The sequence below is a fragment of the Colletotrichum jinshuiense genome, chromosome 10 (assembly GCF_051148585.1).
Source record: "Colletotrichum jinshuiense chromosome 10, complete sequence".
NCBI lineage: Eukaryota > Fungi > Ascomycota > Sordariomycetes > Glomerellales > Glomerellaceae > Colletotrichum > Colletotrichum jinshuiense.
The window spans coordinates 1,550,408-1,575,569 of NC_139303.1; the positions used below are offsets into that span (position 1 = coordinate 1,550,408).

The 25,162-nt window shown below is 45.9% G+C and overlaps 6 protein-coding genes across 6 annotated transcripts; 3 read left to right on the forward strand and 3 right to left on the reverse strand.

The window, feature by feature from the left end:
- Positions 1 to 941: 941 nt before the first annotated feature.
- EsH8_X_000367 (uncharacterized protein) lies at positions 942 to 1,421 on the reverse strand (the record flags this gene model as incomplete). The annotated part of the gene is made up of 1 exon (XM_083274455.1): positions 942 to 1,421. One exon carries the CDS (start codon positions 1,419 to 1,421, stop codon positions 942 to 944), a length of 480 nt encoding a protein of 159 aa, XP_083119847.1.
- Positions 1,422 to 10,873: 9,452 nt separating this feature from the next.
- On the forward strand, positions 10,874 to 12,537 carry EsH8_X_000368 (pyridoxal phosphate-dependent aminotransferase; the record flags this gene model as incomplete). Its single annotated transcript, XM_083274456.1, has 5 exons — positions 10,874 to 11,078; positions 11,147 to 11,478; positions 11,838 to 11,917; positions 12,046 to 12,274; positions 12,343 to 12,537. The coding sequence occupies 5 exons, from the start codon at positions 10,874 to 10,876 to the stop codon at positions 12,535 to 12,537; spliced, it is 1,041 nt and encodes a 346-aa protein (XP_083119848.1).
- A 972-nt stretch (positions 12,538 to 13,509) lies between these two features.
- Positions 13,510 to 14,050, reverse strand: EsH8_X_000369 (uncharacterized protein; the record flags this gene model as incomplete). Its single annotated transcript, XM_083274457.1, has 2 exons — positions 13,510 to 13,941; positions 14,006 to 14,050. 2 exons carry the CDS (start codon positions 14,048 to 14,050, stop codon positions 13,510 to 13,512), a joined length of 477 nt encoding a protein of 158 aa, XP_083119849.1.
- Positions 14,051 to 16,551: 2,501 nt separating this feature from the next.
- On the forward strand, positions 16,552 to 18,271 carry EsH8_X_000370 (major facilitator superfamily domain-containing protein; the record flags this gene model as incomplete). The annotated part of the gene is made up of 5 exons (XM_083274458.1): positions 16,552 to 16,764; positions 16,821 to 17,240; positions 17,306 to 17,724; positions 17,807 to 17,886; positions 17,949 to 18,271. The coding sequence occupies 5 exons, from the start codon at positions 16,552 to 16,554 to the stop codon at positions 18,269 to 18,271; spliced, it is 1,455 nt and encodes a 484-aa protein (XP_083119850.1).
- Positions 18,272 to 18,446: 175 nt separating this feature from the next.
- On the reverse strand, positions 18,447 to 20,640 carry EsH8_X_000371 (Zn(II)2Cys6 transcription factor domain-containing protein; the record flags this gene model as incomplete). Its single annotated transcript, XM_083274459.1, has 2 exons — positions 18,447 to 20,498; positions 20,554 to 20,640. The coding sequence occupies 2 exons, from the start codon at positions 20,638 to 20,640 to the stop codon at positions 18,447 to 18,449; spliced, it is 2,139 nt and encodes a 712-aa protein (XP_083119851.1).
- A 2,443-nt stretch (positions 20,641 to 23,083) lies between these two features.
- On the forward strand, positions 23,084 to 23,602 carry EsH8_X_000372 (uncharacterized protein; the record flags this gene model as incomplete). The annotated part of the gene is made up of 1 exon (XM_083274460.1): positions 23,084 to 23,602. One exon carries the CDS (start codon positions 23,084 to 23,086, stop codon positions 23,600 to 23,602), a length of 519 nt encoding a protein of 172 aa, XP_083119852.1.
- Positions 23,603 to 25,162: the final 1,560 nt, after the last annotated feature.

A 25,162-nucleotide genomic window follows, 5' to 3' on the forward strand; every position in this document is an offset into this window, starting at 1 on the left:
GACTGATACCGGTAACGGACCGTACCGTTTTAATTCAGGTGTGATAGTCAAGTTTCTAGTGACCCGGTGGGATGAACATGAGCAAGGATGGCAGGTGCATGATTATTACCGCTGCGACTGTAGATCTTTCCTAACTCCGTTGATAACCCCGGCATGGAGATTGAAATGTCATCGCCGAGTTAGACAGAGATCCCTTTGTCTGGTGCCCGAATACGGCGGATAGTAAGAGGGCACCGGTTGCAAAGTTCCGAGAAGGGATCGGAAACTACCGAGCAGTATTTGCTTGGCGTCATGTTCTCTGGAGCTAGCTAACTACTGCACATTGGTAAGTAAACGATTGAAACCCCAAAACAGCGGAATTATTTTTGTAGGACGCTCTATTTTCCTTCCGCTGATTACTCAGCCAGAATGCGTGCAGGCGGTCAGGCCCCGGAAAGCGGCAGCAGCCGGGCCCGGAGATTCTACCTCCAGGCTGCCAACGGTGATATATTCACATCTGCTGCTCTCGATGCCTACCTTTCTTTTCTTCCTTCTACACACCAGAATGCAGCACCAGTTTTACTCTTTCTTTACGTTAATTTGCCACCCGTACGGGTATCCTGTGATACCAACACCTTCCTCAGTTCAGGAGTACTGCGAGACTTCGGTAACAGTGACGATAACTTTCTGACTATTTTTATACATCCATCTACCATTATGCACCAAGCCGAAAATTTGCCTGAAATCTTCAATATTGCAGTGAGATACTTTGCTTCGACGACGACGGAAAGAACAAATGCGGCACTGCGACGGAGAAGTATGTTTTGTTTTGGATCAGTAACCACTAGTGCACTAAGGGTTTTCACTGAAGAGCGTATACAGTTGTTTGAAAGGATAGAAGGTACCGTAGTAGAAACAAATTATTTCCACGGGTTGGATTGGCTGAACATCGGATTGTTTATTCAAGAGCTCGCATCGCCAGACTTGGCCAACGCCGCCTCAACCTTGGCATGGACTATCACAACAGAATCCTTGTCGCAAAACTCAATAACCTTCTTTACCTTTGATCCATCCTCATTGAAATCCAAGAACCAAGAGAATTCCAGCGCAAGTGACTCCGAGCCATCTTTGAACACAATCTTCGAGACCGAAGTGAACGCAGCCTTCCTAGTTTCGGCGTCGATCACAAGGTTCGAGATGACGTTGTCGTGAACACTGAAGGCTCGAATGTCTTTGGCGAAGTTCTTTTCGTAGGCATCTGTGCTGATACCGAAATCAGGAGGCATGCCAAAGGCTTTCAGCATGGAACCCGGAAGGAGATGGCGGGTGCAGTCCGGGGTGACGTCGCGGTTGATGATGGAGGGGTCGTTCTGAGACGCACCATCGGTATATGATTCAAGAAATGACTTGATTGTCGCCTCGGCGGTCTGTCTGAAAGCCATGATTGCGTGATGATTTTGCTGGTTTTGGGGAAGGAAGCAGAAAGGGTGTGAAATAAGAGTTTCGTATGGTCGGCCATCTGTGAGTTTTTGCGTCTTATATGTTTACACCTAATGCTACAATTGCTGCGTTAAGAGAACTTTAGTCATCTCACGTAAGCCTCCTCAACAACCTGTGGTAATGGATTGTCCATTCGAGTGTCAGCGTATCATGCCTCGTTCCGCATCAGGCATGGGCCAGACCATTTCATCCTTCGCCCTCCAAGGAAGCTGCGCAATTGGTTACCAATCCGAGGCAGTAAATCCTAGGTAATTATGTCGTTCCGAAAATTTCATACGTCATAGCATATTGAATACCGACAAGTTGCCAGAATTAGCGGTGTAGAAATGTTGGGAGCCTTCAAGGATGCACCCCATTGGTCAGATACTTGGTTGATTCGAGGGAGACCGCCGCCTTTTACCTCTGGTGAAAAATTCCATAGATAATGTGTCGTGATGCCGCAACCCTTCCGGGCAGCCTTGCGCAGCCTGCCGTAGAGACCCACTTATCCGGGCCGACTAATTCGCCCCACGGCGATGGTCCCAGGCGAAGTACAAATAGACCTTCACCCCCGATCTATAGTTAATAAGACAAGCCGTCTATTTCACACTATTCTGCCGCGTAGTACAAGTAACCTTAGGCATGCAACAGTTATAAGCCCAGCTACTACTAACCCTAACTAGCTAGCTACCTAAGCGAAAGTACGACGCTGGCACTAAATTTATAAGCCTTCATCCTTATCTCTTTGTTCCCCAGCTTAGTTTTATAACGATGTTGTCTGCAACTACAAGCCTTGCTACCAACTAGAAGCTAACTTGTTGATGCAACTTTCCCGCCTAGTGGTTAACCTTTAAAGTTAAAGCCAAGGTAAAGGACGTCTAGTAATACGTCAACCTAGACGACTACAGCTTTAAATCTAACCTAAGTAAAGTAGAGGAAATACTCTTACTTAGAGAGTAGATTTCTTATACGAACTTGTAATAGAGATAGGACTATAATACAGCCTATACTACCTATAATATAATTATTAAAGTATAAGTAGAGGTAGAAGGCGAATTAGTTATACCTACACCTCTAGATAACCTAGAGACCCTAATAAAGAAATTATCTAGGATCCTTAAGAAGTATATAAACTATATTACTAGAAAAGCAGGCTGTAACGTAAAGAAATCTAAAAAGGAATATTTATATAAAGCTCTTAATAAATAGGTAAAAGAGACTATTATAAAGGATATTCTTATACCTATATAAATAAAGCTACTTGCCTTAAGAGACTATATACTTTACACCTTAATCCGGATTTTAAAGTAATAATATACTTTAAGTAACTCTATAAACCTTACTACTATATATAAAGAATACTAGACTACTATTAACTAAGTTAATATAAGTATAAACCTAAGTACCTAGCTTAGAGACTTTTAAGGCGTCTATCTTAAAGCGAAGTAACTAAAGCTTCTAGAAGTTTAAGGTACTTTCACCTTAAAAACGTTCTTACAAGCAGTAGGATAAAGGTTTACTCTAACGTAGGCTACCTTTAAGCTTACTAACATTCTAAAGCGAGAATAAAGTAGAGATAAAGTTCTAGATGTAGGCTAATATATAGATATACTTAAGGACCTGCTTTATAAAGATACTCTCTATAAAAAGAATTAAAGTAAGTTAACTAGAATCTATACAACTCTAGTAGGGTGCTCTAACTCTATAATCTCTAAACAGCCCTTTACCTCTAGAAGAAAGACTAAAAATAAGTTATACACCTATAGTTACTCTTATATAGTAGATTTAATTAACTATACTTATCTTAAACTTATCCTTATAGGAAAGACCTACATTCTAAATATAATAGTCTTAAGTAAAAAAAGTAAATAGATTTATTAAATAATTAATTCTAGAGACTACTTAGACCTATAAGCTAAACTTACCTAGAAAGGCTGGCTGAAAGCCGTAAGGATCCCTCTAAATTAACCCTAAAGGAAGTTAAATAAAGATAAAGAAAAGAAGTATTAAGACAACTTAACTAGAAAAGTAATACTCCTAGTAAACGTTATAGTAGTAATAATAAGTAAGCTTCTCTTAAGGGAGCTTATACTAGATGCTGCATCTAAGCTGAATTAACTGTTAGTCTTTATAACTCTACTTACAGGATTATACTTCCTCTTGTAAAGTATAATTCTAGATAACTATAAAGCTATACACCTTATTAACAACCTTAATCTCTTAGAGCCTAATTTAATTTACCTTATAATAGGCAAAGAGAGGGTTAACTTAGGTATAGCCTTATACTCTATCCTTATAATAGGAACCTAGATCCTAAAGAGAGTACTAAACAGGCTAAACAGCCTATAAGATCTAATACTTTAAAATATAGGTTATATAGAAAACTTTTATATAAACATTATATTAGAAGCGCTTCTATAGAAGATAGGGATCTAGTACTCTAACCTTAATAGTATACTTTACGTTAGAGGATATAAAGATAGTTCTATAGTTAAGCAGCTTATAAGGAAGGTAAATATTACCTTCTTTAAATATAAACCTAGTTCTATATACTCTTCCTATAAACGGATTACAGTAAGTAATACTAGAATTATAAGCACTCTAGTACTAGTAATATAGAAAATAAAGTAACCTTTATATAAGACCCTTAAAACAAGAAGTAATAATACCTAGCTTTAATACCTATAATCTAGATACTTTATTAGTACTTAAGAAACTTATACTTAACGCTTAGGGGGTAAGAATTAAGGGCCTAGCTTGTATTAATTACTAGTATTACGTAACAACCTATACTAAACAGGTGATTTCTAGACGAACGTTAGAGTAAAGAATAATAAGACTATATTATAGGATCTTATAAAACCTTTTTAACTACCTAAGAGGTTATAACTAAAGCTGCTAGCTATTAGTAATTAAAGATGAATTTACTAGCCGGCTCTTTATATTCCTATATATAAGTAAAACCTATAATAATATATTTAAGGCTATTTAGACTTTTAAATGCTAGGTGGCTAGATAACAAGGCGTACTTATTTATAAAATATAGTAAGATGTAGAACACGCTGTAATTATAATTAATAGTTATATAGAATATTAGGTTTAGACCTTAGATAATAGAATTAAAATTAAAGCAACTCTACTATATATAAAGGAACTAAACGGGGGAGGCGAAAGGGCTGGCTAAGAGATTATTATATAGGTAATTAAGATGCTAGACTTAACAGGCCTCTTAACCTCCCTTTAGGTTAAAGCAGTAATAGTAGCTGCCTACCTTTATAATATAAGCCCTCTATAGTAAAGAGCCTGGCTCTTACCCGTTTAAGTTAAAGAGTAGTAGTTCTAGTAATACTTTTATTAGTAGCAACCTACTTACTAAGCCAGCCTAGAATATAAACTTTACCTGTAATAGGGATAAATCTATATATACAGCTGTAAGGCTTACCTATTAAAAAAGGATTATAAGGCAAACAGAAATAGATACAACTTTAAAGTAGAACTATAAGGGTATATTAAATACCTAGTAGGCTATATTCTAAACGCCTATAATCTATATAAGATCTAGATACCCTTACTTAACTAAGTAATTATTATATATAATATAACGTTTAATAAAAGTACTTTCTACTTAAAGGATAATATAAAATCTATAATTACAAGAGCTAAAGCTTATACTGTTGTAAATAAGATATAGGAGCTAGTCTCTTATACTAACCTTAAATTCTAGTTTCTTAAAATACTAGATAACAGTAAGGCTGTATTAATACTTAAAAACAAGCAACTATTACTATAAACCTCTATACTAGCGAAACAGCCTCTAAGTGGAGTAACGGGATCTAACTAGTAGGGGGGATAGCTACTTTCTCTAGAACCTACACCTTAACCTAATATAAACCGGAATAAGAAAAATAAGGTGGATACACTTTATATTATAACTCCTAAAGTAAATAAAGCAACACCTATACTAGAAGATAACTACTTAAACCTAAATCTAGTAGCTAGTAACGTTATATATACTGCTATAGACGATGTAGTATACGTTAGATATAATACTCTATAAATTCTAGATATAGAAGACGATTTATATTTAGAAGTTTAAGGTAAAGACTTTTAAACTTACCTAATACAGCTACACTTAGAAAATAGGGAATAAAGCAACCTTTAGGATAGGTTAAAGCAGGTATATAACTATAAAGACTAAGGCTATAAATATAAACTATAGCGTTTACTATAGTTTATAAATTACTTTACGTTTCTATATATAGAATATAACTAGAATGCCTTTTTTAATATATACTTACTAGATAAAGGTAAAGCATATAAAGAAGCAACTAAAGGATACTTTTCCCTCTACTGCTTTATATAGGTATTAATATACTAGATAAAGTAGACTAGATAAAAGGGAATACAAAAGGTAAAGATCTACTCTAATAATCTTATTAAACTTCTAAAGATATAAAAGGATATTAAGAAGATACTAACTAGCCTCTAAGAGCTGTTTTATAATACTGTAAGTATAGAAATTAGTAAATTAAAGGAAATATCCGCCTGGAAAATTATTAACTAGAAGGAGGTAAAAATAAAGCTTATACCTCTAAAATAGGTTTTTATATATAAGATTAATTAGAATAGATACCTTAAGTGCTATAAAGCAAGAATCTATATATAAGGCGACCTTTAAGAAAAGCACCCCTTTAAATAGATATATATAGTAATACTTACTACTAGAACGTTTAGGGTGGTAATAGTAATTACTATATAATTTAATCTAGAGGTTTAATAATTTAACGTTATAAATACGTTTCTTAATACTAAAAGAGGACTAAATAATCCCCTAGTTATCTACTATCTACTAGACGGCTTTAAATAGTATAAGAAGTACGTTAAGCTGTAATACGCCTTATATAGACTATAAGACGCCCTATTACTATAATATAAGGAGTTTTTCTTAATACTCTATTATCTAAAACTTAGACCTATAGATAAAGACTTATACCTATTCTAGATAATAAACAAGTACGTCTTAGTCTTCTTCTATATAGACGATATTCTCGTCTTATACTATAGAGACTATATAAATAAGGGTAAGAAAGTAATTAATAGGATTAAATATAACTATAAACTTAAGGACTAAGAACTAGTCTAATAGTATCTTAGGATTTAAATTATATAAAATCGTAAAGCCTAAAAGATCTACCTTACCTACAACTAGTATATTAAATATATAGTAAAGAAGTTTAATATAGTTAACTACTATATACTAACAACCCTACTACCTCTAACTTTACTTAAGAAGTATAAGGGATAAGTAACACCTGCTAAAGTAAAGACCTACTAGAAGAAGATTAAGTTAATCCTATATACTATAGTAATAATCCGCCTAGATGTTGCCTTTACGTATACTATACTATTATATTTCCTAATAAACCTGTCTTCTTATTACTATTCTATAGCAAACTAGGTAATCTATTATTTATACTATACTTAATACCTTACCTTATACTTTAGTATCTTAAAGGGTAGAGAAGTATAAGTTCTTTTAATTACAGGTAACGCCTTGTTTATAGATAATAAAGAGATATAACGTTTATCTTAAAGATATATAATTTCGTTATTTAGAGGACTAATTTAGTAGAAGGCTGTATACTAGAATATAGTTATAACGTTAACAACTAAAGTAGAGCTCTTTAGTCTTAAGAATACTATAAAGGAGATAATTATACTAAAACAACTACTTTAAGATATTAATTTTAACCTTAAAGACGTATAAAAGATCTACTATAATAACTGCTAGATGATTCGCCTTATAGTAGGCAATAGAGAATATATCTTAATTAGGTTACACTATATAGATATCTAGAATATATAGCTATACTAGAAGTATATAAAAGGCTTGTTCTCTATAGTATTTATACTAACAGACGAAATACTAGCTAATAGGCTTATAAAGTTACTTTCCTATATAAAGTTTAAGAGATTTAAAGTACTTCTAAACCTATAAGACGTATAGTTATAGATATAATAAAACGAAGTATAAGAAGTAGAAGTAAGTAAGGCCTATAGGCTGGTTTTATTTAAAGTATTAGCCCCTAATAGCTAGGAGGTATAAGTAGCTTCTAAAAGCCTAGTTCCTAATATAAATTAGCTTTTACTTTTAGAAAGCAGCTGTATATATATCTATTAAGACGTTATATATAGGGATTATACTAACAGGTAGATGTAATCTAATAAGGCTGTTAATTACAGCCTAAAGACTAGCTGCCTCTATAAATAAAGGTTTTACTTTAAAAGATAATCTAGCTGCTAAACTACTATTAACAGGTGTATTTCCACCTGGAGGTAGAACAAGCTTATCTAAAGACTTACCCTTATTCTAACTACTAGGTAGTACTACTACTACCTTGCCCTAACCTTTACCCTTATTATACTTAGCTTTATTAAGGGCCTTATAGAGAGTACTTTTTATATAAGTAAAAGACTATAAATACTATTAGCTAGGATTATTATAAGGTAGTAGATAAATATATATACCTTCTAGAGTGTACTTAGGGTCCTGTTAGCAGCTAGAAACCTTAGCTCTAGATAAAGTACCTTACTGGTTGCTAGTACGTATAGCTTCTTAACTTCCTAGTAGTACTAATACTTTTATAAGGTGCTGCTAGGTGTATACTTACTATATAATAGTCCTACTAGTATACTATAAATATACTAGATGTAGATGGCATCTCTAAGTAGTAGCAGCTACTAAGGATTCTAGAAATCAGTAGGATTATTCTACCCTTCTACTTATAAGTTAGAAACTAAGACGAACTTTATATAACAAGCATACTTATTAAAGTCTATAGTGCTTAAAAGAGGCTTACAGCCTTAGTGCTGCCGTTTAAAAGCTAGCAACTTATTAGGCTTAAGCCTTAAACCCTTACCCTCTATACTACTAGACCTATTATTACTAGGTGGTAGTTCTAGAGGCTTAGGCTGTAAACCCTTACCCTTTAAACTACTACTTAGGTTGGTAGCGTTATCTTCTATATAAAAAGTTAGAAAAAAAACAAAAGATAAAGTAAACTTAATAAGAACGTACTATTTTCAGGCGGGAGCCTAGTTTTTAAAGAAGGGCTGCTACCCTCTTTTACCTTACACTTAGTAGTAAGTACTATATACGCCTTAGTAGTAGCAGCCGCCTGTTCTTCTTTACTTTTTAGTAGCATCTAAACGAATAACGTTAGCTTATTAATATTACAGGTAAAGATTTACATACAAATATATATATATACAGGTTGTAATACTAGAAATATATATACGTATATATATATATGTTTATATATAAAGAGGAGAAGAAAAGAGATAAACTATACAACTAGGAATATTATTTCTAGGTAACAAGCTTGCTTCTAAATCGGGTATTACGCTAAAATAAATAAGCTTATTAAATAGAAGGAACAACAACTTAATAGGTAAACACGTAAACACACTTTTTACGTAATATCGAATAGCAAACAAGCTGGTAGGCAACTTCTTTACCTATTATTTTATTTATCTATTTTTATTTATATTATTCTTAAGGCTGTAAGTAGGAAACAAAGGATTACAGCCGTTGCTGTATTACAGACGACTCTATGCCATCTAGAGGGGTATGTCGTGATGCCGCAACCCTTCCGGGCAGCCTTACGCAGCCTGCCGTAGAGACCCACTTATCCGGGCCGACCAATTCGCCCTACGGCGATAGTCCCAGGCGAAGTACAAATAGACCTTCACCCCCGATCCATAGTTAATAAGACAAGCCGTCTATTTCACACTATTCTGCCGCGTAGTACAAGTAACCTCAGGCATGCGACATAATGAGAACAATCTACAGTCACCATTTGCGCCATTCCTGCCGACTCGTTCACTCTGTAGGAAGTACCTGTCAAGAAAGGGCATCCCCAAACCCGTTTGTCAATTTTGGTTTGTAGCATATGTATGACAACGGTGCGTGAAAAATATCGTCGAACTCCAGAATTGCCTGCTAATTGAATGATTGCCATACATAAGAACGTTAGGGACCGGAAATTCAGCGCCATTATGTAGAATTAAATATTGATATTTGATTTGATTGTATCCAGTTGGAGTTTACACCATTGGGTTTCTCTTCTTTTGTTAGGGAGAAAGTTGGCAAAATCTAACTCGGAGAATTTAATTCAATATTCTAAAGTCAGGGCACGAAGCGTGGGAGATTCCCTCAGCAGCCCTTAAAGGTAGGCCCTGTCGCTGTCATTATTATCGTTAATGAACCGAGGTGAACAAACTCTGAAAGTGACTCTCGGGGTTATATAAGACATCACATCAGCTGGAGGCCCCCCCCCCATATGATTTCTTACTATAGTGAAGGTATCTCGTACTATGGACTTGCGGACAGTTTTTGGCAGAGAATGCGGTAGCTTGTTGAGGGTTCACTTCCTTCAAACTGTGTTCATTCAACGAGCTACCTTTGGTTAAGATGGTTTCGCAGCTTTTTGTCCACGATGAGGCCGTCACAACCCTCTTTATCAGGATGACCCTGTATGAGTTTCAATGTACTAGTATTGCCTTGGTGTATGCCTGGGGCCCTTTCGCCAGCAGCCACCTTTAAATCTGACACTTGTTATCTGGCTATAGATATATTGAACTCTCTGGACTTGCGAAGGCACATATGCGACAAATCTGGTCTATTGCAGCTTGAATCCGGGAATGCATGCAACAACGTTAGAACTGATCTCCGGAACGAATTCTAAGCCAACCGCCAATCGATCGTTATCTCCATACCATTGACTAATGTAGTACTTTGCGCCTCCCTTACAGAGAGATGTGTCGTAGGCGGAGAATTTTGACGCGTATGATGCTGTCGCTGGTATACGACGTAGGCGTTGCGTGCCTGCGGTGAACACATGGCGTTAGCCAAGGCCGCGCAAGCCATGCGCGTGCCTGCCTACCTTGTGAAGGCTGGGGTGTCATTACGCACCAGCACAATGGGACTAGAAAAAAATGGGGAAAGGTTGCTGTACCGCAAACTTTGCTGACCACCATCAAAAATTACGCAATAACAATCCATTGGCGCTCTAGAGAATTATGGTTAATTTGACCAGCAGTTTCTCGCGACAACAGGGATGGTGTACCGTTAGTGCGTCGTAATTGATTGCCTGATCAGGCAATCGGGAGGGAGTCATAGGCATGAATCCACATCGGCACTTCGCGTGGGTCGCGGGTACTCCGCCTGTGTCGTACACTTAGCAGCCTCGAGTTGCGATGATTGAGGAAAATTTAGGACTTGTCAGAGACCACGATATAAGCCACGAGTTGCGCTGGATATTTTGGAATCCCTTCATGGTCCGACATCACTAGGCAAGCCCTCCGACCCCCACCCACCCTTTACAAACAGTTGCCCGGCCGACTTACACACGCAATGTCCGTCAACCGTCCCCTACCGCCTTCTTTCCGTGGCAGAAAGAATATCAAGCCAGACTTGATGATCGATCTCAGCAGAAAACTGGAGCAAAACCAGTATAATGCAACCAAGAACCCCAAAGGCATAATAGATATAGGTTCTGCTGTCAACGAGCTGATGCTTGACGACCTGGCCGGCTGGACGAAACGGAACGTAAAGAAAAGTCAGCTTAAAGAAGGCGAGTACCGAACTATACGTACGTCAAATTAATCGAGCTAACCAGAACCTAAGATCTTGGCTATGGCGACACTCAAGGATCTCCGGAGCTTCTGCAAGCAGCAGCAAATTTCATGAACGAACACTTCCGGGCCCGAGTGCCCTTGACCCCGAATAACATTCTGGTGGCGAACGGTGTCACGACACTGTTGGATACCCTGACTTACAACATCGCCGATGAAGGAGATGCCATCCTTCTTCCGACTCCCAGCTACGGCATGTTTTCCCACGATGTATCGACAAGGAACGGTGTTCGCCTTGTTGAGGTGCCGTGCGACGATATACCCGAAGAACGGTTCTGGGGGGCTCCACCCCAGGATGATGCACCCATACCAACACCAGAATTAGTAACTCGCCTCGAAGCTGCAATCAAATCGGAGTTGAGTCAGAAGCGAGGAGTCGCCGCTATCTTGCTGGCCAATCCTGAAAATCCGTTGGGACGATGTTACGCCGCTCATGTCTTGCTGCAAGTCTCCCAGCTGTGTGCAGGGTATAAAATACATCTCATCGTCGACGAAATCTACGCTTTGAGTGCGGGGGACCGATTTTCTAGCATGCTAAGCCTCGGGTTGGATGCCAACCTCAGTAACGTCCATGTCTTATGGGGCATGAGCAAGGTAAGCATAGTCTCCTATATCCTGGTCAGCCTGAGAAAGAATGTCCACAATGCCGGTGTCCACATATGTGCTAACAGCAATCTTTTCAGGACTTCGGCCTTGGCGGTCTTAGGATAGGGGTTCTCGCAACATACAACCAGCAGATTTATGATGCGATGAGAACGCTGAGGTGAGTCTGCATTTATCTATGCCCGTTTTGCTAGAGTTGGAACTGACGGATGAAAGCATGTTTGGATGGGTCACATCTTTCAGCGCGACGGTTGCGACTAAGCTGCTGTCTGACACGAAGTACATAAGAAACACGTATCTGCCATTGTTCCGTCGTCGCCTAAATAAAAGGCGACAGTTTGTTGAGGGGGAACTTGAAAAGGCCAAAATTCCTTACGACAAACCCGAGGCAGCCTTCTTTGTTTTCATCAACTTGTCAGAGTGGGTGGACCTTCTTTTTACCAAACATGGCAAAGAGGGCGACCTGGAGTTTCTGAAGTACATGATGAAGTACCGCGTCTTTCTAGAGCCCGGTCAGGTGAGTTTTATCAAGTAGATTATAGCGATGACCGAGACAGAATGCTGATCTTGAATGATGCGATGCAGGCCTTCTTCTCGAAGCGACCGGGTTGGTTCCGGTTGAATTTCGGCGGGGACAAGGAAACGTTCAAGCTTGGTCTCCAGCGGCTGTTCCAATGTTTGAGCTTGCTTGACGGCAGGGAATATCTGCAGCCTTTCGGCCAAGATCCTAGTCTCTATCACCCGCCACCAAAGGGTATGGCACATTTGGTTGCGGTTTAGGCGGTTGCAGAGCTTAGATTCCGAGGAGTCAGCCGATAATTCTCGAAACGGTGCAGTTTGGGCATGATCCAGGGAGGTATTCCGCACCAACCGGATGAACCACTGGCTTGCACCAGCCCCACGGACAGTAAAAGCGGTTATGCGTCAAGCATGGTCAGGTTGTGATGCGGTATTGTTGGATTTGAGCTGGGCCTGTTCATTTGCGGCCACATCACTGCTACCATGCATATTGCCTTGGCGGACCGATTTGGTAGAAAATAGACAGATGTATCGTCAACGCTTTGGGGTAATTCTGCCGGGTCAAAATGGCATGCAGCTAGTGTTGCAGTTTTTGGAGTTAAAGCGCTAGAATAATGTGGCATTTAGCACGCCGGGGATTATTATGGTTTTAGTCAAGGGGAAATGTAACCGCAGGTTAGCATAAAACTGGTGGGATCATGCCCACTATGTGAGTAAGGCCCCTTACACTGTGGAGCGTTTATTGTATGCGCAATTAATTAAAGAATCATGAATGGGCTGTGTGATGGATGCCATAACACATAACCCAAAGCATACGTAACCACTGATGAAAGACTAAGTAGCACAAGCGGGCAGCTCTGATAGGGCCGCATTAGGGCAAAGGTGATTTAGAGTAAGGAATGGTTTAGGTTTGGAGGTTTATATAAGAACATGTGTCCAGATATGTACATTTAGTTGCAGAAATGTTTGGCTATACTGTATCTGACATTATTCGTGTACTGTATGAGAAGTTTGAGATCCGAATTGCAGCCTGTCAAATCCAGCTGGTGCCGTCATGCATGTAACCAGCATCTCCCTACAAAAAATAATTGTCTCGCTCTCCTTGGATTGCAATTTGAAAGCCTATTTCAACAAAAGAAAAACAATGTGGGAAAAAGCGGAGGAGCTGCAGCTGAGTTGGTGGGATTGCCCCGCAAGCGTTTAGACATGACATTGTGTTACCGTCCATGGCATCTAAACCCTGGCACCTTCACGCTTCCAGTTCTGGTTCGGGTAGTCCTCAGCACCATCGTCGCGCTTCCAGTTTTGGTTGGGGTAGTCCTCAGCGCCGTCATCGCGCTTCCAGTTCTGGTTTGGGTAGTCCTCAGCACCATCGTCGCGCTTCCAGTTCTGGTTTGGGTAGTCCTCAGCACCATCGTCGCGCTTCCAGTTTTGGTTGGGGTAGTCCTCAGCACCATCGTCGCGCTTCCAGTTTTGGTTCGGGTAGTCCTCAGCACCATCGTCACGCTTCCAGTTTTGGTTGGGGTAGTCCTCAGCGCCATCGTCACGCTTCCAGTTCTGGTTGGGGTAGTCCTCAGAAGCGCCATCGTTGCGCTTCCAGTTCTGGTTTGGGTAGTCCTCGGTCGCGGAAATGTCGCGGGTCATCACACCGTCGACATGAGAGACCTGAAATTTTGTTAGCAATAGGTAGATTGAATACGGAAAATGTTATACGTGCCGGTGCAGATACGCCCAAGGAAACGATGGCGGCAAGAGTGAGCACGTTGAACTTCATTTTGGCGGTTTCAATGTCAGATATGCTAAGATAGGTTTGCAATATCAAGAGGCGGTTGAGTAGCTTGGTACATAATTTAGCAAATCTGTAAATGTGATTTAGAGAAGCTGGTTATATACTGTTTTCCACGGACTGGCTATCCAAGTTCACTTCTGACTTCAACTTGTGTTCTTCGAAACCATCGTCAACAATAGACTAATTGTGGTTTGGCGGAGTTCCACGAGAAAGCCCCCACACCTCAGTCATGGCCAGAAGCTTTCCGCCACATAGTATACCCACCTTCCAGATGCAGACGTTCTGGCTTACTGATAGCCTTGGGTTGATTGGAGGTTTTACCTTACAACGGCTCCGTGCGACGTTCCCGCAATCTATTTCGCCTTCATCGAGGCACTAGCTACGACATCGGTGATGCAGGGCCGAACAGGAGTAATCACCGTTGTAGGGATGTATTTGAATTGGATGGGTGAAAGGTATATTCGCCTGCACGTATTCACACTCATTATCTCCAAGCAAGTCAAGAGTGGTGGGAAATCTAGATTTGGTTGTTTGTTTCTGAAGGCTTCTATGTGATCTGTGCCTGTTGAACGACCGGTTTCGCGTCATTGAAGGATTCATTAGACAATGCGTAGCTTACCAAGAATGGGCAATGGGCCACGGTGAGCGTGGGCTTAGCAAGGTGTTTTGGTTGAGTTGAGCTTGACTCCAGCCTGGAAAGTCCTCAATGAGTCGTGAGCAGAACCGTCATTGGGTTACATGAGCAACAGGGGGCCATGAAACAGCCGATTCTAGACGCACAACCTGTAAAAGATGCGGAGCTGGTAATCCTTCGTAGCGTCCCCCTGCATGATCAACATGGCAGAAGGTATTCCGTATGGCATGTTAAATCGAAAATAGTCTTCTGGCTAACCCGTAATGGTAAAAATTGGCGAAAGCTTGTTTTGTCTGGAGGTTCAAAACTGTAGGTGGGCAGGGTTGAAAGTCTCCTCATCACCTCCAACAAGTATTCAAATGTCGATACCTTACATCCTCAACACATTTGTGTACGAACGCTTGCGCCAGACACACCCCGAAACTAACATTAAAACAAGTCTGGCTTTGCCGGTTGAGTTGCATGCTAAAATAATGATGAGACCAAAGGTGCCGTACATAATCATTGAGTGCTTTAGGGGAAATAAATTGGCTCATAGGTGACGTACTCCAGATGCCTCCATGGATTCCGGGTCGGATCGTGTCATGTAATCCAGCATGGTTCTTGAGTGGGGGACGCCTGCGGGCCTGTTAAGGGGGGCAAGAGGTCGATGGGAGCTCCGAAAAGCTTTTTGAACATCAGAAGATGAGGAGCACGGAGATCGAAATGACACCAGAGTGGGCCGTTTCTCCTCTGGAGTTTCTGCCCGCTTTTGTACCCAAAGGCAGCAACCAGCAATCTGACAGCAATTATATCTGTTTCATGGCGATGGTTAAACATCGGTCTTGTTAGTTGACAATGCTACAATAGTCGAGGATGAAGGTCGAGGAAATATCTGGCGGAGCATACTCAACGGAGCTTCTGGTTCGCGGCCGTAGGCTTGAGGAAGAGGAGTTGGCCCATCATCGAAGTATCGCTCCGCATCAAAATCCGGTAAGAACCAATCCTGCAACAGATGGCACGAGGCAGCCTCGAGAACATCTTCAAGCTTATTGTGTATTTGGTGACGTTTCCTCATATATGAGTGAGAAAGATGGTGTTTGCCTGACATGGGCTCTGAGTGGATGACACTGAATCAGAAACTGCCGCGATAAGGATCCGGCGCTCTACGCCATGCGCCGAAACCGAAACCCCGGGAAATATGGGACCAGCTTCGGTCGAACCGTTCTCGGAAGAAGGACATGGCATTCCACTTTTCGCTGTTGCGAATGACCACTGCCGTAATCACAAGGAGACCGTTCATATCCGCCTACTTGAGACATGCAACATGTTGCACAAAGTTTATCGGAACAAACGTCTTCCAGTTGCTTGTCAGCACAGTGCCATCGCCACTCTCCGAAAGATTCTCCTCCTCTTTTCCAAGCCCATGTCCCCACGATGCCCAGCCATCACCCTGCCCTGCCAAGACTTTGCCCAGAACTTCCCCGACTTCTCCCTGGGGGAAGATTGCCTCCTCACCACTCAGAGTTGAATCCGCCTCCAGCACACCATTTTGTTCAAGACAAGCCCCGGCCAAGGATTGGTACCAAGAGCGCCATCGACACGTAACCAAGGAGCGAGTGCTTGGCGGTGCGGGGAAGGCAGTTCAAAAGCCGTCTTCTTGTGCTAGTGAGTGCCGTGAAGCAATCGCAAGTGGTGTTTGCCGGTTGCTTTTCCGTTGACGAGATGTTGATACGGTATAAAGACGACACTGCCGGCCATCCTCTCATGATGGAGCTCAGCTGATGGCTGTTTATATACTATTACTGCCGTCTCCGGTAGACTTCGTTACTTGCTAAAGCGTAAGACGGCTCTTGAGCAAGAAGAAGACAATATGGACTCATCACCAAGCCGGCGTAAGGCCGAAAAGGATGAAAGCACCGTCTTCGTCCCAGACGAGATTGAATACGCGCTGAAAGTCAAACCAGAGGCCCGGGATTATTCCGGAGCGCATGCGAAAAGCGATCCCGCCGAGATTGCGCTTGTGCGACGCCTCGACTGGATGATCATGCCAATCCTGTGGTTCATGTACTGGTTGAACTACCTGGTAAGCGCCGTTGCACCCTTCGTGCGACCGCCGCGAACTCACCCCGTCGGCCACAGGACCGTAATGCGATTGCGCTTGCGCGGCTGAACACGCTCGAAGAAGACCTCAACCTCACCCCCACCGAGTACCAGACGTGCGTCTCGATCCTCTTCGTCGGCTACGTCATCGTCGGCATCCCGGCCAACATGGTCGTGACGCGGGTGCGCCCCAGCTGGTGGATGAGCTCCTGTATGGCCGTGTGGGCCGTCATCAGCGGGCTCACGGCGGTGAGCCAGAACTACACGGGCCTGCTCCTGACGCGCTTCTTCCTCGGCATCACGGAGGCCCCGTACTACCCCGGCGCGCTCTACGTCCTCGCGACGTTTTACACGCGCAAGGAGCTGGCCACGCGCATCTCGATCCTCTACACGGGCAACATCCTCGCCACGGCGTTCGCGGGGCTGATTGCCCTGGGCATCTTCCAGATGCACGACATGGTACGCATGCCGCGGTGTTTTCAGTCTGTATCCTCCCCCTGGGCTGCCGCTAACAGGTGACATAGGCTGGCATCGCTGGCTGGCGATGGCTGTTCATTATCCAGGGCGCCGTCACCCTCGTCGTCGCCGTCGTGGCGTTCTTCGTCCTGCCCGACGAGCCCCTCACGACCCGGTGGCTGACCCCCGAGGAGCGCATCCTGGCGAACGAGCGGATCCTGCGGGACACCGTCGGCAACACCGGCCAGACGACGACCTGGACCGGGCTGCTGGGGGCGGCCCAGGACCCCAAGGTCTGGCTGTTCACGGCGATGCAGCACTTCCACCTCGGCGCCAACGGCTTCAAGAACTTCTTCCCCACGGCCGTCGAGACCCTGGGCTTCAACGAGACCATCACGCTCGTTCTGACGTGCCCGCCGTACCTCATCGCGGGCATCATTTCCATCGCGTGGTCGTGGTCTTCTGGGCGGTTCAACGAGCGGACCTGGTAAGTGTTCACTACTTGATGGCGATGAAGGCAAAAACGAAAAAGAAGAAAAAAAAGGGCCAGTTTGCTGACTCCTTGCCAGGCACATCACCATCGCCAAAGCAATCGCGGTATTCGGATTCGTCCTGGGCTGCGCCACGCTGAACACGGGCGCCAGGTATTGTGAGTTCCCAGCCCGTGCACCCCCCCGCCGGCTCGGTCGCTGACTGCACCCCGCGCACAAGTTGCCATGTGCGTCTTCTCCATAGGGACGTACGCCGTCAACAGCATCATCCTCGGCTGGGTGTCGGCCACCTGCTCGCAGACCAAGGAGAAGAAGGCCTCGTCGCTGGCGATCGTGAACTGCATCGCCGTGTCCTCCTTCATATGGACGCCGTACATGTGGCCCAAGTCCGACGAGCCCCGCTACGTGATGGCCATGTCCACCAGCGCGGCGCTCAGCATTGCGACCGTGGTGGGCGCGTGGGCCATGCGGCTCTGGCTGATGCACGAGAACAAGAAGATTCGGCGGTCGGAGAACGAGAGCGTTTTGTTCTACGCATACTGAGCCGCAGGGGATTGGGGACTCCTGATTCCTCCTTTTGCATTTAGGTCGCCATAGAAGCCGATAGATGTTGCTTCGCTAGACTAGAGCTCAATACCCTTGGAGTCGAAGACCGTAACAAAAGGGGGACGACGTTATGGATGTAGAGATCAAGGGTTCCAATCTTAAAACTTGCTTTCTATGACAGACATTCAATGACGTGGCAATCCCTAAAGTGCCCCTTTCCGTAGCAGTCGCCAAATACCGCGACCGGGTGCCTGTTCACCAGCTGCCACATCTCGCTGTGCTCCTCTATACCTTCAACCGTCGCCCTAATGGCCCGTCCCTTCCTTTTTTCCCTCAAATCAAGCTCAAACAACGATTTCATAGACGCCCAAGCGACGATGTCCGGGCCCGAGAGGCCCGACGCGATAACCTTTGGCACCAGGTAGTCGAGGACTGTCGTCGCGAAGTTGGTGCCGTCACACACGGCCGCCGTCATCTGCAGCAGACTGTCGACGCGGAGGACCGTGAACTGTTGCCGCTGCACGTTCATCCCGCAGGCGATGCCTAGGATCACTTTGGCCCAGGTCTCCGACGCCGCGGCCGAGAAGGACGCGTCGAAGAGGGAGCGGAGGTAGTTGCACGTGATGCGGCACACGAGGTACATCATGTATTCCACGGCCTTGCGGTCGTCGGCGAACCGGTACGTCACGAGCGTCTCGAAGGTAGGGCCGCTGACGAAGTCGCGGTCGGTGCCGAGGTTCGCGACGGGCATGTCGTGGGCGCAGAGGGATTTGTGCCAGGTGTCCAGGCGGCGGCTGAGGACGTCGCACTGCTGGAGGATCGACTCGGGCGTCAGGCTTTCCCTGTGGAAGTCGCGCTGACGGATAATGCGGCGGTCGCACTCCCGGTCTAGGATGGATGAGAGCCAGCGAGCTGCCTTTTCGGACGCGCTGGCGCCGTCGGCGCCGGCGTCCTGGCAAAAGGACGACTCCATCGCGTGCCGCGTCTGGAGCCTGTGGAGCCTCAGTAGGATGTCCCGGATGGCCAACTGCGGATCCAGCAGGCTCGAGACGTCGTAGTTGTCGACGACATTGCAGGTTCTTCGGTTCGGAGCCATCATCAGCTGCACGTCGCAACGCAGCATGCGCCAGGCCTTGAAGAGGTCGGGGGTCGATGATGCGGCGAAGTCTAGCTTCGATGCAATTGCATCGAGCCCGGTGGCATGGTTCCGGATTCCCAGGGCGGTACCAGCCTCGAACTCGTGGTAGGCCAGCAGCAAGGCGGCGCCTGCGAGCTCTTCGCCCCTGTGACGTTCGACGTTCTGGAGGTGTTGCTGGAGGCCCTTCACTGCCGTGTCGTAGTAGCTCCAGACACTTCTATCATCGTATACCCTCCTAAGGGCCTTCGCGTCGAGCGGCAGGGTTTGCGACAGCTTCAGGTTGCTCGAGGCAAGTGCAAGGACGGCGGCTCGGAAGCAGCTGCTCTGGCTAAACAGGTTCGGGAAGGCGATTGTGACTGGTATCAACGGGACGACATTCCTATCAAAATGCTGGATCAGGGCCTCTTCTAAGGGCAGGGACAGTTGACAGTCGACGTTCGGCTCGCCCATCGGGGGCGACACGGAATAGGTGGACTCCGATGACGGGCTTTCGGAGAACAGGAAATCGTCCCCGGCAGCAGTCGTCAAAGTGAAGCTTTGGATGTCTGCAGACGTCGTGGAATCGCCATGAGGTCGTTCGCTGAGTAGCGCAGGCTCTTGGCTGTCTAAACTTTGATCCAGTGCTATCTGTTTGGGATCTAGAAACTCATCATCCGAAGTTTTGGCCTCTTCGGGGGCTTGAATTTCTGGAAACAAATCGCGGGGTTCGGGACCATCGTGAGTGTCAAAAAGCGCCCACGGCAGGGCAAAGGAGCCACCAAGCCAGCCATTGGCATTCGTCGTGTGCCATGGAGGCAGCGGGGCCGATCCCGGGCTCGACAGATCGTTTGCGTCCACAGGAACTCGGACTACTGCTCCTTCAGATCTTGAAAATGCCTGGGACGAGGGCTCTCCTGTCGTCTCGAGGCGACGTCGTTTCCTTCGACCATCTTCAAGGCGCAGGGCGGCCCACCTTTCCTCTTCAAATCTTTTTGAAGACTCTGCTGCGAGGGAAGTGACGTCCTTGAAAGTGACCGGACGCTGATACCCGCCGCACTTGATCCCCCGTCGGGTGCAAGCTAGGCATTCCGGGTGTGTTTCGTCGCACTGTTCATGGATTAGTACATGAGCCGACTACAAAGGCAATTGAGATATCGATGACCTTTTTCCGTTTATTTCTGCAGTTCTGACACCCTGTTCGCTTGCGAACAATGTCGGTCTTCTTCGGTCTCGAGGACCGAGATTCCATGGTGATACTATGTCCGGGGTAGCCGGCTTCACGGTGTGACAGCAGTCGTAACGCTAATCAGTCATGCCCCGCGAACTGGGAGAGGGCGACAAGGAGCGAGCGAGAGTCTGTTCTCAGTATTCAGAATCGCTAAATGTCTCGAAAATACAGAACAGACATGCATGCTGAGGTTGAAAATGAGATGAAAAGGCGGCCGTTTGGTGTCGTTCAGCGCGGAGAGAGTCGGCCAACGATTGGGTGGCCCCACAGCCGGCGCCTGAAAACCGTCAGATTGGCCGGTTGGTCTCCAGAGACGTGCTTTTCCTAATAAGGAAGGCGGGTGCGACACTAATTTGACATGACCCGCCCAGCCGTTGCCTCCCAGTGTTGACCCCTGCAAGGATGCGGCCGCCCAAAGTGAACGTCACGCTGGAATGGAATCCTTTCACCTTCCACATTATTGCTGGCAGCGCATTTGCAGCAAAATTGCCAGGCTCTTGCAGAGACTTGAGGAGATCGACACTGCTCCCAAAACTAGGTCTATATAACCTGGCTTTCGTGTGATATGCTCTGTCGCCTCACCGATGTTTTTTTAGCCTTGTTGTTCTTACGAATGGCCCATCCTTGTCCCGTGAATGGTCGGTTAGAGGGGAGTGAGTGATTGATGCACATCCAACCAAGACTTGGTACATGAAATGAGCACACCCAAGATATAAGGTTTGCTGAATGAGTCATCTTTTCAAACATATTCGATAGGCGAGCGAGGCTTCGGGCGAAGAATAAATAGTTAGAACCAACGTGGCATACGAACGGTAACGAACCAGGCACAGAGCTATCCCAATGGCGCAGGGAGATCCCTGGTTGTCAACGGACTGGAGAATGATTTTACATTGTTGAAAAATTCACGCCATGTCGACGAAGAAGAGTAGCATGATTTATCCGTCGCATGCAATGTTCTAGGCAACCACACAATGGAGGATGCAGCATGCCAGCTGGCAAGCCGCGCAAAATCAGGTTTCCGATGCATGGGCAGCCGCAACTCGAAACGTTTTTTTCCGCAGCCTTCCGATTCTTGCAACTATTAGAGCTCGTGCAACATGCCCAGAACCGCCTCGCGATCTCTAGTGATGTTAACAAACCCCCAAGTTGGAGCGCAAGACGGATTGCTCCGGTCTGCGACTAGTGGGGAGGCATCGGCGCAATGGGCCGAAGAGCTGGTGGAGACGCTACGGGTCTTGAGTACCACACGGCGGAAAATTTGCATCCACATCCGATATGGTGTAGTGGCCAACATGATGCCCTCTCATCCTCTTGAGAGGTTAGGCATAGCCCCGAGTTCGATTCTCGGTTTCGGAACATTTTGCTTTTTGGACATTTTCGAGCTTTTTACCCTCGTAGATGCCGTACTGTATCAGTTCGTGGGCATGGCTGATAAGTACCAATGCGCGAGTGGCACCTCAAAAGTCACGATTAAACTAAGCGCAACTTGCGACAGATCCCTCAGAGCGGATAGAGGCAATTCTGAAGTTCGGAGCCCGCAAGAGCTAAGAGGTTAGAGGGGGCTCTTGGCGCATAGTTGTTCCCATTTCGAGCCGCAGCCTGGGATAAGAAGGATAACTGACATTCAGTTCCATGGGAATGCGCATTGGCCAGCCGGAAAAACGACTAGACGTATCGGTCTGATAAGGGGGGAAACAAAACCCATGAGGACCGAGGAGAAAATGAAGAGATATGCGGTGGGCGGGCAATTATCTGATTCCAGATCACACGCGAGCGGACCATACCCGGCACAGTAAGGCCGTTCGACCAGGGGTGAAAGCTTTGGACCGGAGCCATGTCGTCGAATTTTGGTGTTCAATCCCGATCCACCGTGGTGCGGTGTGAACGAGCGACGAGGCATCCGAAGTGGAGAACAGCACCGGGAGGGCACGAGGGGGTGGTTGCCACGATGTCGCCTCGCTACATCATCAAAGCGCGTTACGCTCGTCCAGAGGAAAGACCTTTCGCCATTGCAATCAACGATTCGCCCTAGCCCTGTCGCCTCTTTCTGCCATCACATTGGATGCCTTCGCTTGTCGACTTTTATCCCGTTCGGGCCTGGTGACTGGACCAGGGCACGCAATTAGGCAGCCGGCATCGTGCTGTGCCGCGGTGCCTTGCGGCACAGCATGCAATGGGCCGCCAAACAATCAAACGAGACGTCGAAATAGGAAATTTGAGGGGCGCGTGCCGCTTGCCGTTGGATTGAACTTCGCGAACCCCCTTGGTTATTTAAATGAAAGAGTTTCCCGCGTTTTTCGCGCCGGCGAGCTGCCTCTAGCCCCCCCGTTCAGCCACTCGTTCGTCCTCTTGCACACCACATTTCACCTATACTTTGGAGGAGGAGCCTCAGTTCAACAGAATTCCAGCTTTAAAGACCCAATCTTTCACATCTGTTGCGCCTCCACGCCAAACCAAAACAACAATGCAGCTCCTCAAGCTCCTCTCCGTCGCCGTCGCGGCCGTCGCCCCGGCCGTCGTGGCGGACCTCGGCTTCGGGTCCCCGCTCCCCACCTCGACCCCGGCCTCCGAGTACCTCTCCAACATCAAGAGCATGCCCAGCACCATCACGGGCGCCCTGGCCACCTCCCTCGCCAGCGCGCTGTACAGCGTCGACCAGAAGTACTACAGCGACAAGGAGTGGACCACCGTCTACTCGCACATGTGGTCCGCCGCCGCCAAGGCCACCAACGCGCCCGACGTCGTCGCCTCCATGGCCGTCGAGGGCTACAGCCTGCAGGACCAGCAGAAGGCCAAGTGGTGGAAGGACAATGTGCCCGACAAGGACGACAAGTGGGTCTCGTCCTACATCTCGGACTGGCAGCAGGCCTACGCCAACCTCGCCGCCACCAAGACGTCCAAGGGCGGCGCGCCCAAGTGCACGGGCATGGCCATTGCCGGCGTCGCCGCTGGTGTGGCGGCCGGAGTCATGGTGGCCATGTAAGGACGGTCCTCAGGTACGATCGTTGATATTTGAAGGGGTCGTCGGGGTGTTGCGGTTGCGGGACGAGGCTGGTGTCATAGTTGGTTAGATTCGGGCCAACGGGCCTGTCGAGCTATGGAGGCGTGAAGATTCTTACTCTAATGGACTTTTCTCATGATTATATAATGGCGGGTGTGCCTCAGGGTGTATTTGAGAAACAATCGAGGCTTGGGGGGTAGTAAGGGCAAACCTAGTTATGATATCCTTGACAGATACGACGGAACAAGTCACGATCAAGAAATGAGATGACATTTTCATCCTAATTAGAGTAGCCGACTTCGTGAATCACATTTTTTCTCCAATTGAGAATCCATCACGCCTCGGTGAAACCGTGAGAAAACATAGGAGCCTATAAAGGTCCACGAAAAGGCACTCCACCCAATCGCAAGTACTTCAGCTTTGTTTGGAATATCTTCTACCGACGTACGAATTGTATGATCGAAACACAGGCAAAGGCATTCACGGGGGTTGTTTCTTTCCACTTATATCTGGGAACCGTCAGCAACTTCAACATGGTCAAGATAGGAAGTAAAAGGTCACATGTCTGAGTAGTCAGCGGCTTAGTCAATTCATCTGCAGCATTTCAGTTTCCTATGACTGCCCCTGTCTCTGAACCCTTGTCTCCCTTATTCCATTCCTCAATTTTCGCCTCGATTGCCAGGTGTTGTCCCTCCAATGCAGCAGCCTGATGTTCAAGAATCTCAACCCGTTTTCCATTGGCCCCAAGCTGCTTCCGGACCCATCCACCCAGTTCTCTCAGACCATCAAGTTGTTTTTTCGCATTGTCGAGTCTGTCTCCGAAGTATTTCAGCTGTCGCTCTAGGGAGCTAAATCTCTCTCGCAAGTCATCGCTAGCAAGAACAGTGGCGTCATCATCGACTGAGCTCTCAGTGGTGTCGTAAGTGTTGAGAAAATGCCCCTCTTTGGATCGGATCCGTGTTTGGACCTGTTCATCAAGAAATTTGGAGAGACCAAGAAAATGAATCATCGAAGATAGGTCTTCAGGAGTCGGTAAGTCGATAATCGCTGTATTCGTTTCCGAATCCATGTTCACTGATGAAAGCTTAACAAAAGTGCCAGGGGCGGTAGGTTTTGCCTGGGAATAGTACTGCAACCCTAAGAGTCAGCTTTCTGAAAGGGAAAGAAAAAGGGAAAGAACAACCTAGACGGGCCAATATTGCGTATGATCAAGGCAACGGTCAAGGAGCAAAGACTGAGAGCCTGCGGCGTCCGTTAGACTTCGGATGGAGCCTGGAAACCAAACCGCCAATCTTGAGCGAAATTCCTCCCGCTGGAGAATGGTTAAGGTAGTCATAACCAGTTTTGTGAGAAAATTTTGAAAGGAGGCCACGGTTTGTGGAAAGTTTAGTCGAGCCGTCTCGTGCCTGAGCCGTTGGCTAAGCAGATGGCCTTGAGGGCTCTGAAACCTCCCAACTGCGATTCAAAACTCGGGAGCTTCCATTTCAAGCGCCGAATTCGCGGGTATATCCTGAGTAGGTTCCAGGCTCTCCTGTGCCGCCT